The 14,251-nt window shown below is 42.2% G+C and overlaps 1 protein-coding gene across 1 annotated transcript; it reads right to left on the bottom strand.

Annotated features, from left to right (window-relative positions):
* Positions 1–10,769: 10,769 nt before the first annotated feature.
* On the bottom strand, positions 10,770–12,647 carry LOC119721814 (toll-like receptor Tollo). Its single transcript, XM_038191770.1, has one exon. It carries the CDS (start codon positions 12,645–12,647, stop codon positions 10,770–10,772), a length of 1,878 nt encoding a protein of 625 aa, XP_038047698.1.
* Between the last annotated feature and the right edge of the window lie 1,604 nt (positions 12,648–14,251).

Genomic DNA, 14,251 nt, shown 5'->3' with positions numbered 1-14,251 from the left:
AGAAGCGCTGACTGAAGATAGTTGAGAGGTCTTCCCTAGCACTGGCCTCCCTGAGTCGACTGACATTAAGCTTCTTGCTTGGGCGAGGGGCTGTTCTCCGTCTAGGCCGATGGATAGAGACCTTGAGCCTACATCTTATCATGTAGTGGTCAGTGCCACATTCTGGGCCTATCATGGCTCTAGTGATGCACACGTCACGGATCTTGTTCTGACTAATCAGAACATAGTCCAGAAGATGAGCGTGTCCAGACCTTGGATGTCTCCATGAGTAGTAATGATGAGCAGGCACATTAAAAAGGGTGTTGGTCACTGTGAGTGAGAACTCGGTGCACAATTGCAATAAGAGCTCTCCATTGCTGTTGTAAGATCCCCGTCCAAATCTGCCAAGGACTTCTGGCCATGCATCTTGATTGCATCCGACTCTGGCGTTGAAGTCGCCAAGCACCACAACTGTGTCTGTGCTGGGGATGTTTTGCAGCACCTCTTTAAGCTGAGAGTAAAAAGCAGCTATGTTGACAGGGTCATGAGTCATTGTCGGAGCGTACACACTGATCAAAGTCATGTGCGTGGAGGTGGAGATAGCGAGACGAAGGGTCATCAATCGGTCAGACACTGGTCGAGGCATCTCGGTCAGTTGGGTCAGTAGCCGGTTGGCAATGGCGAAACCAGTGCCGGATGTACTCTGTAGGTTTGATCCCTTAGGGTTACCAGACAAGAAGAACGTGTGGGTCTTTTCTGTCCTTTCCCCCGTGTCCGGGAGTCTCATCTCTCAGAGAGCAGCAATGTTCACGCTGAAGGCGTCGAGTTATTTGGCAAGCAAAGCAGTTCTTCTCTTGGGAAGGTTGGGATTGTTGTCAAGGAGAGTTCGTACATTCCAACATGTGATCTGTAGCTTTGATTTATAGTTGCACCCACTGAAGTGGAGAACCCGCTGACCGTGGGCAGCCAGCCAGGTTAATTGAGGGTGAGCCTTTTTTACCTCACATTTTCTAGAGGCGTCCTCGTATTGAGGCAGGCGGGGCATCCCTAAAAAAGGCCGCCTGGTCACCCAGGAAGGACCTCACAGCACTGTCACCCATCAGAAGCTGTGCGACCATCACTCCTGGGCCGCGTAAATGCAAGTTCTTGCTACCGGCTTCCAGCTTCTCAAGCCTGCCAGTACCACAAGAGACCTTGTCGCTTTGCGACTTGGAGTCAAGGTTGCCGAAGTGGCCTGCACAAGGATTAGGTAGGGAGAGCATCTTGCAGGTACTCTCCCACCCTCTGGGTCATGTGGCTGGGGAATCAAGTGGCAGGAAAAAGAACCAGACGACTTGGCCAGCGACATGACTGCCCCGCAGTATCAGACTCATGATGCTGATGATCTCGCCCAGTTGCTACTTCAAACGATAAAGACACCTGGCCAAAGTCCTCCTGTCGCTACTCCGAAATGTCAAAGACGCCAGGGAGGAGAATCCACCACCTGCTGCCGTGGCTTCACTATTTAACCCATAGCTGGAAATGTGGATGCGATTTAACGTTACCGGGCTCCATATGCCCGGGTTTGGAATCAGAGTTTTCCTTCTCCTAGATGGACTGCCGACCTAGGCTAACGAGCTCCATCTAACCGGGTTAGCGATCAGAGTTGTCCTTCTCCTATAGGTAGGTTGCCGCTTATGGCTAACGAGTCCTACCTGCCCGGAGCGATCTGGTTTTAAGGCGCCAGAAACTCGCCTTTCACACCTCTGCCATCGGTTATGAACAGGGGCCGGCACGAGAAGCCAAGCAGTAGGAGTTTGGCTAGGAGAGGCTATTTGAGACGCCGGTCATATGGGATATTTCGTGGACAGGGAGCTGCTCAACTCTCCCTCCCATCCCTCCCATCCTAACCCTTTGACCCCTGCTATACACCCTACACATAATATTTTGAGCAATTGTGTTGCTTCAAACAAAAAAATGCACAAAGCAATATGTAACAATATGATTTTAGGTCTTAGAATAATGAGGAAGTTCAAGTTACCAGTACTTACCTGATGATGATGGGATAAAAAAGGAGTAATGAAAACTTCAGCGATCATTCGAAATGGCACTTTCTCATGCGGAAGTAAAACAATCCATGTACATCAGCGAGGTATGTGATTTGTATGGCCAAGAGTACATTGCGAAAGAGATCACGGATAGTTATTTTGAAATAAAAGAAGAGACTTTGCCAAGATCAAGTTAAAGGAAGCAGGAAATGAAACAACAGATCGTCATCGTTCCGTAGCACATTGTAAACACGCGCCTTTCTTGATTTCCTACGACCTTTTACTGGTAACTTTCGTTACAGTTGCACTTTCGTTCGATTTTTTTTCTCCTGACGTTTTTCAACTTTTTGGGTTGCTCTTGTGCACAAACAGATCAGTTTTGAGAGTGAAACTGGTTCCCAGTCAATATTTTATTAAATTCGGATAGGGGTCTGGAAGCAGTCTACCTTAAAAAGAACTTACTTTGCTTTTGCTTCAATTTTTAGAAATAAATAGATTTGGAGGATTAGTATGTATTTACAAATATTGTTAGAATGACTTGTTTCACGTATTGGGCTTGTAGATGCTGGGGAAAAAAATCATTCATGTTCGTGTAGTCTGGTTCCCTGACCCACTTAAGACGAAACGGAGTATTTATAGACTCAGGGAATTGTAAGGTCAGAGAATCAGTCTAGCACTTGTACCCTTTCACATGATCAATTACAAAGAGTATTTGCACAGTTTTTGCAGCAAAGAGTTTGCAAGCAGTTTAAAAAAAAAACAGTTTTCTCCAACGCTGGTTTGTGATAATTTCATCATTTCGTTGTATGTTGTATCTCCCTATAAAGAGAACTGATTTAAAACAACATTTGTAAAGTAGTCATCCCATTATTAAACGTGGACCGAGTTTTTGCCTTTGATGTCTCGTCCAAAAGTAAACAACTTTTGCACTGCTACAAAAACAGCGGTTTAAGAATTTACCTCTTGTTTTCTGATTGGAACTCAAATAAAACACACAGCATCTTTAATAAAACAATTAAGTTATTCTACTTTTTGGCATATGTCTTCAATAGGCTATACTTTAAAAAAAAAAACACTTCGGAGACCAAAGATTATTATATTCTGACACTGACATATTCACAATGACAATGACATATTCACAATCTGGAGCCAAGCAGCAAACTTGAATATTTTGAAGTCAGTTTGGTAAGCACACACACACACACACAAAAGATACAGGATCCGCATCATGTTTGTCCGCCGACAGAAAGTTGCAAACATCTTTGGTATGAATTATCTTTCTTATTTTCCTACGGTACCCTAAATCGTTCGATACAGCAAAGTGTGGTAACTGTTTCACACACCAAAGATTCAGACTATTCTGACCAATCCTAGGTGAGGTAACCGTCACACTCTAAAAGTAAAACGTGACGCACAAAGCCCGTCCTCTTACGAGTGCATATACATGTACATATAAGGCACAACGTCTACTTAGGACACTCAATAAAGACACTGGGTAGAACGCCTGGCATAGAATTTTTTTTTAATGCAATCAATGAATTGATGAACTCAAAATGTACCCTTTATCCCAGCTGTGTGTATTGTGAACATATCGGATTGTCAACAAAATCGTCACCGACACCACGAACTGCATCACATGTGTACAAAAAATTTGCAAAATTCAAATTTTTTTTTTTGGCCGATATTAGCAGTTTGTATCATGAGGTTTAACATGACGAAGTTAAAATTGCTGAAATCATCTAAAATAAGCAATTTTACTGATGAATTTTCAAGAAATTGGTTAATTCTGGTGTTTTTGGTTACCACGAAGTGACACTGCACAGGGTGTCAGTTCGTGAAAACAACAATTTACGTGTTTTCGGAGAGTGCGCGAATGCAAAGCGTTAGGGAGTGTCAGTTCGTGAAAACGAAAATTGACGTGTTGGAGAAAAACACGTCAATTTTTGTTTTCACGAACTGACACTCCCTAACGCTATTGCATGCATGCACTCTCCAAAAACATTTAAGCTTTCGTTTTCACGAACTGACACCCATCTTAATCATTTAGTTGCTAATTAACTAAGCATATTTTCACAATATAACGTTTATAATTGAGTAGTTAAAGCATTTTCACGTTAAGTGATACTAAAACCTCTAAAATAGATGATTATTTTACTGAGTAAATTCGTGTCCAACCTTTAAAAGCGTTTTTCTCCGATTTGTATTTCTGCATCGCTGACCACCGGATGTCAGTTCGTGGTGTCGGTGAATGTAACTGGACATTTTCCCGTTTTGGGCCAATAACTGACTAATCTTTGTCAGAATACAAACAGAATACAACCCCCCCCCCTTTTGAATTTCCACGGCCGTGCAATTTTTGGATTTTGGTCATCCCCCATCCCCCCCCCCCCCCCCACTCGCTGGCACAGATTTACGCCACTTCTTATATGCCTACAAACTTAGATCAGATTACATTACATAACTACTTTAAATGAGCTTGCTGTTCGCTAACGGTTCTTTATATTTTACGAAAACTGTTAATTAATAATAAAAAAAACCCTGTTCATTAATACTCAGCATCATACGGGTGGCAAAATCGTCCCCAAAACTTCTACGGAGCGGTTCCGTATAGCTGGAGAGATGAGAGAATATATATACAACAAGGAACGTTCGTACTTAAATGGGCTTAAGGCTTCCGCTTGTCATAACATTGTTTCCGGTTACACTTGATAGATTTCCAGCCAAAAAGAATGTATTTTGAGGGAATAATGTCAGTGACTGTGACGTTACGGATGTGATGATGGGAAGGGGGAGGGAGCAATGAACTCAGAGCTGCTTTCGATTCAGGCGACCGATCTTCCTTTGAACTATACTATTAATGCACAGCGAGAAATTGTCGTTGATTTGTGACTTTTTTAGGACGTTGCTCAAGCGTTGGAAATGTCGTTAGTTCAAACCAAATACGCAGAGCTGCATCTACAATTGAGCGTTGAGCCAAAACTCATAAAACATGAACTGTTTTTTTCTTCTTAAAACTTGCTTTTAAAACAAAAGAAGGTAACACTTATAAAACAGATGGAATACAAAATGCTTTTTTTTACGTTCCTGCTTATTGGAGCAACTCTCTGTAACGCGGATGGCTACTTTAAAGGAATTTCTCCACCCAGTTTGATGGTCGATGCTGGCAGCAATATCACACTGACTTGTTGGTCCGTGTATGCAACCCGTGACTGTAACGATCATCTATCGTGGTACTACAGACGAAACAGGCAAACGACAGAACAAAGATTAGTGTCTTGTACCACGGTGCAAATTACTGGGCTTGGGACACGGATAACAGCTCGAATAGACGACAGTGTTTATGAAAATAGACATTACCGGATTGACATCCGTAACGCACAACCAGAAGACAGTGGGCAATACAGCTGTTTCCTTTACACTGATCGTCCATACATGTCTGATGAGATCTCACTGATAGTCAATCGTCTACCACCAAAGTTCCCTCCTTCGTGTGAGATACACCCTTCGCATCCGACCATCGGCACAAGGATCTTGTTAAGATGCACTCTCTCACCCGAAGACTCACCGAGCCTCTTGACCTGGTTTGAATCGCTACCGAGTGATCGAAGTGAACGAAAAGACATTTCACGTACAATAGAGCCGGGACATGTCCATTCGAGTGAGCTCGTCCTGAACGAAACTGACAACATGAAGGAGTTCACATGTGTGGCGGGGCCCGATAGCAGTGGTCCAAACTGCTCCCTGACACCTCTCCAAATACCAACAGTTGTTTACGTCTCCCCTTCATCAGTCACTTTGCACGAGGGGCAAGAAGCAACGTTTACCTGCCACCTCAACGCAACACCTGAAGCGAAAGTTTCAATATATAAGTGGCTGGTGAAAAAAACATCAGTGTCCGTACATCTCTCCAACTTGAACAAGTATGAGGGTAAATATGAGCTTGGTCCACGAGGTCGGACTCTAAAGATTCTTGACTTGTCAGCCGAAGAACACAACAACTCTCGTATAAGATGTTCTGAGGTTCCAACAGGAGAATCAAATCGAATTGTAAATGAGTCATTTTTGGTTGTTCTTCCATCTCCATCGACAACTCCGCCTGCACGAACATATCCAACGACCACTAGAGGAAAGAAAACGGGAGAAACCAACAACGACAGTGATTTCCGTGGTGATGATGCGTCTGAAGGTCTTCCCTCGGGTGTAATCATTGCAGGTACCCTTGGGGTGAGTTTCCTCATCTTCACTATAACCGTACTCTCATGCTACTTGAAGAAGAGTAAACAGAATGCTGACGGATCGAGCCCAGCCGAGAGACTATCTCGAGAAGACGGACGCGCCGGTTCCACGACAACACCAGAGATTTCCCCCATATACGAAGAGCCTCCACAAGAACCGAGAATACACGTCGGTCCTTCTAGCAGCCAGGAATCACCCAAGGCAGCGTTAGAGAGTCAGGCCGTTTTGTATGCCGCTGTAGACGAGTCTAAACGTGGAGTGGTACAACACTACGCGGTATCATCTCCAACTAACCCCGATAGCCATGTGAGCGGCCAATCTCCAAGCACCGAGGGGAAAGACGCAGCGAGTAGCGGCCCAGTCATCTACGCAACCTGCAACCCTACCTCCGCACGGGGCACAGCAGGAGCAGACGGGACAGATGGTGAGCATGCCCGGCCAGAAGACACAGGTCGACAACAAAAGAATGCTGAGGGGCTCGTATACGCTGACTTGGATCTCAAGGAGCAAACAGAGGCCAGCCAGATGATTCACGACCGCGCTGAGAAGACACTCTACGCTGATGTTCGTGGTGATGTATAAAACCCCTTAAGAAAGTATTAAGAAATGCATTTACAGGCTAATGTAACCAACAGTGTTATAGGCTTCCACGCGTATTTTAAGCAAAACATAAGTTTGTAAAACCATTGGGTGTGATTTTGTACTTAGGGAAATGGGAATTACTGGACGAGATCTTAACAACGCAATAATCTCGAATCAGCCGAGGAACAGCTGGCTATTAAAGCTTTTAATTCACATTATATTCTATACCAGAACCTGACAATTGATTGTGGAGAACTGTTGATTCAACCTCACAATTATCTCTCCTTACACATTGAACACAAAAATCACACACACAGGGGTTTACAGCTTATAACGATATATCCAATGAGACATTCTTTACCTTTAATAATGGAAAGCATAGGCGGTGGTCATTATCTTTGAAGAACTGTCGTTTCAAAGTAACTGGCATAAATTAGTTTGAATTGATCTCATATTTAGAAGTAACTTAATCAAGTGATATTATGGTCAATTATTTGTTTTTAATGTATGAACGCATCTAAACGAATCTAAAAGTGACCAATGTTCTGCGGGACACCGTAGTTATGGATGATGCATTGTGGTAGGTATTATCCAAAATAATTCCATTGATTATCAGTCAAGGGTCACACACAAGGAAATATAAAATCCTTAATTCTATTTTTTTCTTCAAAGAAAATGACTAAGGTTAAACCGAATTTCATATTTTTTTAATTAATTGTTTTACAGTGGCATTGCAAATGTTGAGGACGGAGTGTTTGTGTCCCTAATCTTTCATGGGCTTATATAAGAATCGCTCTTGCATACGATTTCTGTTAATTAGACAATCATGATAAAATTGTATTTTCCTTCAAAGGACATGACCGAAGGTTAAAGCAAATTTCATAATTAATTGTTTCAGATTGGCCTTACAATATGTTAAGAACTAAGGGACTGGGTGTTGGTGCCCCTAAGATTTAATGAGCTTATAGAATAACCGCTCTTACATACCATGTCTGTTTTAACAATCATGATGACATAGATAGTTTTCATTTCCTTGTACAAATGTGAGTAATGTCTGGCAAACAGGATGAGACGTGTTGAACTTGGCACAATGCCAAGATGACATGTGGGCCCAGACAAGTGTAATTATACTTTCATTTTCACCTCAAGTTATCCACAACATTAACACACAATAGACGCGGCTAGTGTCCAATATATTCTGTCCTTTATACGTGTTGGTTTAAGTCATCAACACAGTTTCATATGGTGCACTATAGACGACACACTGCGTCGCCTCTTAATTGTCGATCGTAATTGTCCATTTTACTATTTTACCATTTTATTTTTTCTCTCAATATTTAGTTTTATTTCTTATCACAGGACCATTATGTAAAAAAAACAGCCTTTGAGCTGATATTTTGTATCCTGTATAAATATTTTGAAATAGAAAAATAAATATATAAATGGAGCAACGAGTTCAAGAGGCAGTGGCGTAACTAGGGTTGCACTTCTGAGGGGCACGTGGGGTGCACATATTTTTCAAGGGGAGGGAGCACTGAAGGCAAATGATATGCGCATTTTTTTCAATTCAAAATGTTCAATTGGTTGGGGAGGGGGCACCCGGGTGCCGAGAGCACGAACGTATGTTGAAAACAATTGGTAGGAGGAAGTGAAGTTCATGTTCAACAGAGTTTTACTTCAGTTAAAACAAAATCTGGGAATTTATCCTACAGCCCGTCCGAAAAAAAATGGGGATATTATAATCTCCCCAAATTAAAACCCTTGACGTAAATGTTTGTAAGAACCGGTTATTAGAAAGAATAACTTGCTTATTTCATGTTCATGTTATATCGCTTTCATCATATAGTAAAGGTAATGCTGAGTCTGTAATTGCATATTGTAAATTTCGACAGTGTGTTGTTTAATAATGCAATAAAAAATTGAGTACTCCGTCATAGTCACAATATACTGCATTTAGTTAGTTTGGAAAAGGATAAGTCAAATGAAAAGCAAAAGGCTACAAATATCAACGAACAAGTAAGTTGGTTACAATAATTACGATAGTTCAACCTTGCAAATTGTCATGTTGTATAAAAAGTCAGGTGTGTATTGTTCACTTTTTAAAACGCTTTTCACCCAAAAGTTCAGGCCCCCTCCTCTTATCTCGGCCATCGAGTGACGAACAATTATGAAACTCTGTGCATGCATATAACAACTTAATATAAACATAACCAAGAAATTTCAGAACTAAAAGTTCAAGGGTTTTGGAATTATGGCTAATTAATTATCCATATCACCAATGGTAATTCTGCTTTGTATACACTACATATGGGGAAATTCAGTAATTTTCGCTGCGCGGTAACCCATGGTCAGAATTTTTTGGTATCAAAAGATGCGCAAGACTGGAGGCTAAACAGTCAGAAAAGCTCGGGTTGGAAAATATTTGTTTTTTGCTAGGGTATTGCGGAAAAAGATGCTTTTACAAATTCACTTAATTACTCATATTTAAGGATAAGAAGTTTTGTTATTCACGCAAAACGTTCAATGTCAAGTCTAAACTCAAATAAGGAATATCTCTGAAAGATTTCACACAAATATATTGTTCACTACTTGACTTTGTAAAGACTATTATGATTAAATTTTTAATTTTCATTTGTGTCGTTATTTGTATTTATTTTCAGGAGCAATATGAAAATGAATCTCTATAATTATCTTCCATTATCAACACAGTTGTACTAATACAATGACTGATTTGTCATTTTTAGCCCAACGCACACCTTCCCGATTTTACCGGTTTCCCAGATCATCGGGCAATCGTAAACAGGTGTGCGCTGAAAATTCGTACCGATCTGACCGTGTACGTACCGGGCGACCCGATGAAATCAAACATGTTTGATTTCTTTTCTCATCCGATTTCACTGTTTCCGATTTCACTGGACGCAATACTTATGTTTGCCAATCCGATTAAAAAAGGAAGTCACATGGTTGACATCATGTGACTGGTCATCATGTGACTGATTGTCATGTGACCGAGTAAAGGACGGAATCGGGCAATGTGTGCGGGTATACGTTGCGGTCTAACCACAACGGTGAAAAAACATACCAGTGGTAGGGTGATCCGGGAAAGCGGTAAATTTGGGAAGGTGTGGGCCCGGCTTTTGGTAGAACGAGTTTTAACAAACCACAAAATACATTCCGTTTGGAAAAAAATAATAACTTGGAGATCGGAGAAAACGAATTTCATCGAGACCTACGAACTTTCATATCTTGACCCTTTGTCTCCTAACCGGCGACGTATTCTTGTTTTCAATTTTTAATGCGTGAAAAAGAGGATGTTGAACGATGCAAAGATTTACCCACCTAAAGCCGATGTGTTTTACGTTTGGTGGGTTTGGCCTGAGCAAATTAGGCGTATTGGTGAACTCATGTAAACGACTCATTGGAACCAAGGATAAATCAATAAGTTTAGATTTTGTTTGATACATATTTGCTCTTTCAATTTTATTCAGACAATAATGAAAACCGTGCCAAGGTATTTTAGTTTTCTATTTCACTTACTTTCAATTGACACCCGATGACCACCCAAATCCTATTCTCCCTACGTACACCGATTTAGGAATGTGATTATTTGCTGAAAGCCTGCATGTATTCACCATAAGCGAGAGATCATGTTTGGCACGACAAATATCTTACAAATAAAGTAATTTATCAGTTCAGTAAGTGTTGTGTAATTTACAAATACCGTTTTGGGGTTGAATCAATTAATACAAAGTAAATGCAAAGTCTACAAACTTTCACACTTTACTCTATTCGAGGGTTCCAGAAGCGCGGCACCAAGGGTGAACTTACATTATCTTTTGCATATGTACAAAATTATTCAAATATCTGTGATATTTGGTTCATTGCTATTTGCCCTGGCAATTTCTCAGCCTGTGCAGTCTGTGCAGTTAGGCCCAAGTCAAAAGTTTAGGTGTTTTCCGCAATGTCCACTTGCTGAATTGCCTGGGGTCGCACGGCTTGGATCGAGGTTGATAACTGCTGCCAGCATCTCTCTTCTTCATTCTCCTTCCATTCGAGACACGTGATCTTGTCCCGAAGCGCCGCCACGGTGCCTGGTAATGCGTCTACTGGAAGTGCGTCAAGCAACACAAGCAGAAGACTAGTCGTGCCCTGGGCTGGAGCATGTGGAGGGATGGCCTCGGCTGCGGCTGGATAGGCGCCTACGCCGGCCTCCAGCATGCGTGAACACGCCATGTTCAATTCAAGCATACACTGGCCACTGGCGATGAAATTGGCATCCAGGAGAGCGATCACTAGGCGGCTATTCGCCATTGCAGTCGCCACGTTGTCCAGCTTGTCTGCACCAACGAGGAAATCTCTAAACGACAGACACAGCCGGAAGTTATTAGGCTCCTCCTCCAGGCGTGGAATCATCTTTTCAGCGATAAATATGTCCATATCTTCATGATGACAGATGTAAGCGTCATATGTGTATTCCTCATGATTGACTTCATTCAAGACGTCATATTGACGCTCATATCGTCTAAACAACCCTACCCATCTTATCTTTATCTTTCTGTGCAATATAACCGCCACTGCTACAACTACGATACCTAACGCCACAAGAGCGGAAATGATGGACACAGCCAATCGTTTGACTGTAGAGGAGTCTACGAAATCCTGTCTAGGAGGCGATACATTATTTACGGGTTGTGCTGTGCTTCTTAAGTCACAGTTGGATTTCAAGTATTCCACAAGACTGAAATCCAGAAGGGACTTTCCGAAAGTCTGTACGGGGCTAGCGCAGTGGTATCCAGGCCGCGGCTTACCGATACCAAATGCATCACGGCTGGCATCGTACAGGTAGCCATACCATCCCATGAAATCCAGAATAATATCATCGTTAAGCAGATTCACAAATTCAAGCAGCTCGCATGTACAACTGAAAGGATTCTCTATCACGATAAACGTAAAGAGTGACGGTGCTTGCTTCACGGCTTCCACGTCAGCTGGGCCTACATTTTTGATGTTGTTCCAGGCGAGATTCAGCAGAGTCAAATTGTCCAGCTTGCTCAGTAGGGCAGTGGGTACACGTTGGAGTTCGCAATTGCTTAACTCTAGGAACGCCAAGTTTGGGACGCCATCGAATGCGTTCGGCGATATTGCTGCTAGCGGTGAATAGATGAGACGAACGTAATTCAGGGATGGCAAGTTGTAGAAAGAGTGATTGCGGAGATACTGGAAAGGCAATTGCACGTGGTCGATTTCGATTTCCTCGAGAGCTTGGAAAGAGTGAAACATTGGAGGTCTTATTGAAGTATCATTGAGCTGGAGCACTTTGAAGACGCGGATGCGTTTCAACGACGCGCTCTGATCCAAGAAACTATCTAAGGGTAAATCGGTCATCCGGACATCACTGAACTCAACACTGTCCAAAGCCAGGCCAGAAAAGGCTCCGTTTGCCACTGATATCAAGTTGACCCCTTCAATGACCAACTTGAACTTGGGAAGTGATGCTTCATCCAGTGAGGGGAACACGGTGCTTGGTATGGCAAGGGGATACCAAGAACCGTTCGCGCTCGGCGTGCCAAATCCGTTATAGAGCGCTGCCTGGAACTTGAGAGTCCATGGACCTGATGGAACTTGGCTCACACTCCGTAAGTTGGTGAAGTCAAAGCCGGCATAGAGCACCTTGCAAGTCACGGCGGTTTGGTTGTATTCAAACTCGCACTCACACGCGTCAATGTCGCATAGGGATTGATGGTCTAGCGGTGAAGCGGAACCCAGAGTCGATGGTTCTAGGAACCAGACCAGAATCAACAAACTAACAACAAGGGATGCCATCGCCAGACTAGCCTGTGAACATAAATTACCAAAAAGAATTTTCCTGAACCTCAGCTTTCGGTAGATTAGTTCATTTAAGGCTCATACAGCGTCACTGATAATTACGGATCTATACCCATTTACAGAGAAAATCCCCGCTAAAAGGGAACTCAGATAAATACTACTAGATACCCTGTGAAATTATTCCGCCTGAAATAGTATCGTTTTGGAAGAAGCAATCGTGAAGGTGGCGGGCACACCTTTTTACGAGACCCCTAAATGTTTTCCCTCTTTTCCAAAAAATGCATAATATAAACCACTGAGCTGAAATTTCCGCATGTTTGCTGCTATGCGCCCTACTGAAGATTTTGAGCAATTTTGTTGCTTCAAACGAAAGTAGTGCACAATGCAATGTAAACATGGGCTACAACACAGGTACATGACCCGACGTCATTTCTTTCGAAGAGAAAGATATGAACATAAATCATTGGTTGTAACCTTGGATCGCGCCTTGAAAACCCCATGAATGATTTTAGGAAAATAATGAGGAAATTCAAGTTATCAGTACTTACCTGATGATGGGATTAAAACAAGTAATGAAAACGTCTGCGTCGAATACGATCTCAGAGCTAGAGTAACGTTCGCACTCGATCAGCGATCATTCGAAATGGCACTTTCTCACGCGTAAAACACTGTGCTGTGGTGTACATCAGCGTGGTATGCGATTTGTATGGGCAAGAGTAACATGAATATTGCGAAAGAGGCTACTGATACTAAAACAAAAGTCAAAAGCAAGATCAAATTGAAGGAAGCAGGAAATAACAGATCGTCAACGTAGCGAAGCACTTTGTAAACACGTACCTTTCTCGACTTCCCACGGCCTTGTATTGGTAACTTTTGTTACAGTTGCACTTTCGTGCTCTCCAACAAACTGGATTATTTTTCTCCTGACTTTTTTCAACTTGTGTATAGTTTGCAATTTCATTCGATGTTGGGCGTCTCGTTCAAAATAACTTTTGCGTTGCTACAAAACAGCGGTTTAAGAATTTAACTCTTTTTTTCTGAGTGAAAATAAAACACGGACTGAGTAATCAAACTTTTTTTTTTAACAATTAAGTAATTCTACTTTTTCTCGCACAGTCATGATGTTTAATGAAAAAACCTGGAGACCTAACACTTGATACTTGTGTCACTTGTTTCTTGATACTTGTGACCATTTCCACAGAATGTGATGACCAAAAGTTTATGTTTTATTATCATCACTAAAGAATCAGCGCGAAGTGCGCGGGTATCCACATTGTGGAGCCAAGCGGCGAACTTCAGTATTTCTAAGACATTAAGCAAAATTCATAAATACTTCAGACAGTTTAGAAATTCCTATTGGTCGAGAGCCCGTCACGTGGCCGGTATTAAACGGATGATAAAGACATGGCTAGCTGGTCTTAAACACTTTTCCAGTGTCACAATAAAATGTGGACTCCTAAAAATCCAGTGCCTCTTATCGTTTCATTGGTTGAACGTTCACAATCCTCACGTAGGCATGCGCAACACTACCAGGGAGTTAGAATTTTATAGTTCTAAATTCAAAACGCAACGCGCCAGGTGCGTTCTGCGCGACATCGCAT

The sequence above is a fragment of the Patiria miniata genome, unplaced genomic scaffold (assembly GCF_015706575.1).
Source record: "Patiria miniata isolate m_02_andy unplaced genomic scaffold, ASM1570657v1 HiC_scaffold_14, whole genome shotgun sequence".
NCBI lineage: Eukaryota > Metazoa > Echinodermata > Asteroidea > Valvatida > Asterinidae > Patiria > Patiria miniata.
Note: the sequence above shows the minus strand (reverse complement) of the source record. Positions and strands in the feature narration are given on the sequence as shown.

Excerpts from the sequence above, each read along its gene's own strand:
- LOC119721814 (XM_038191770.1), bottom strand. The coding sequence starts at position 12,647 with ATGGCATCCCTTGTTGTTAGTTTGTTGATTCTGGTCTGGTTCCTAGAA.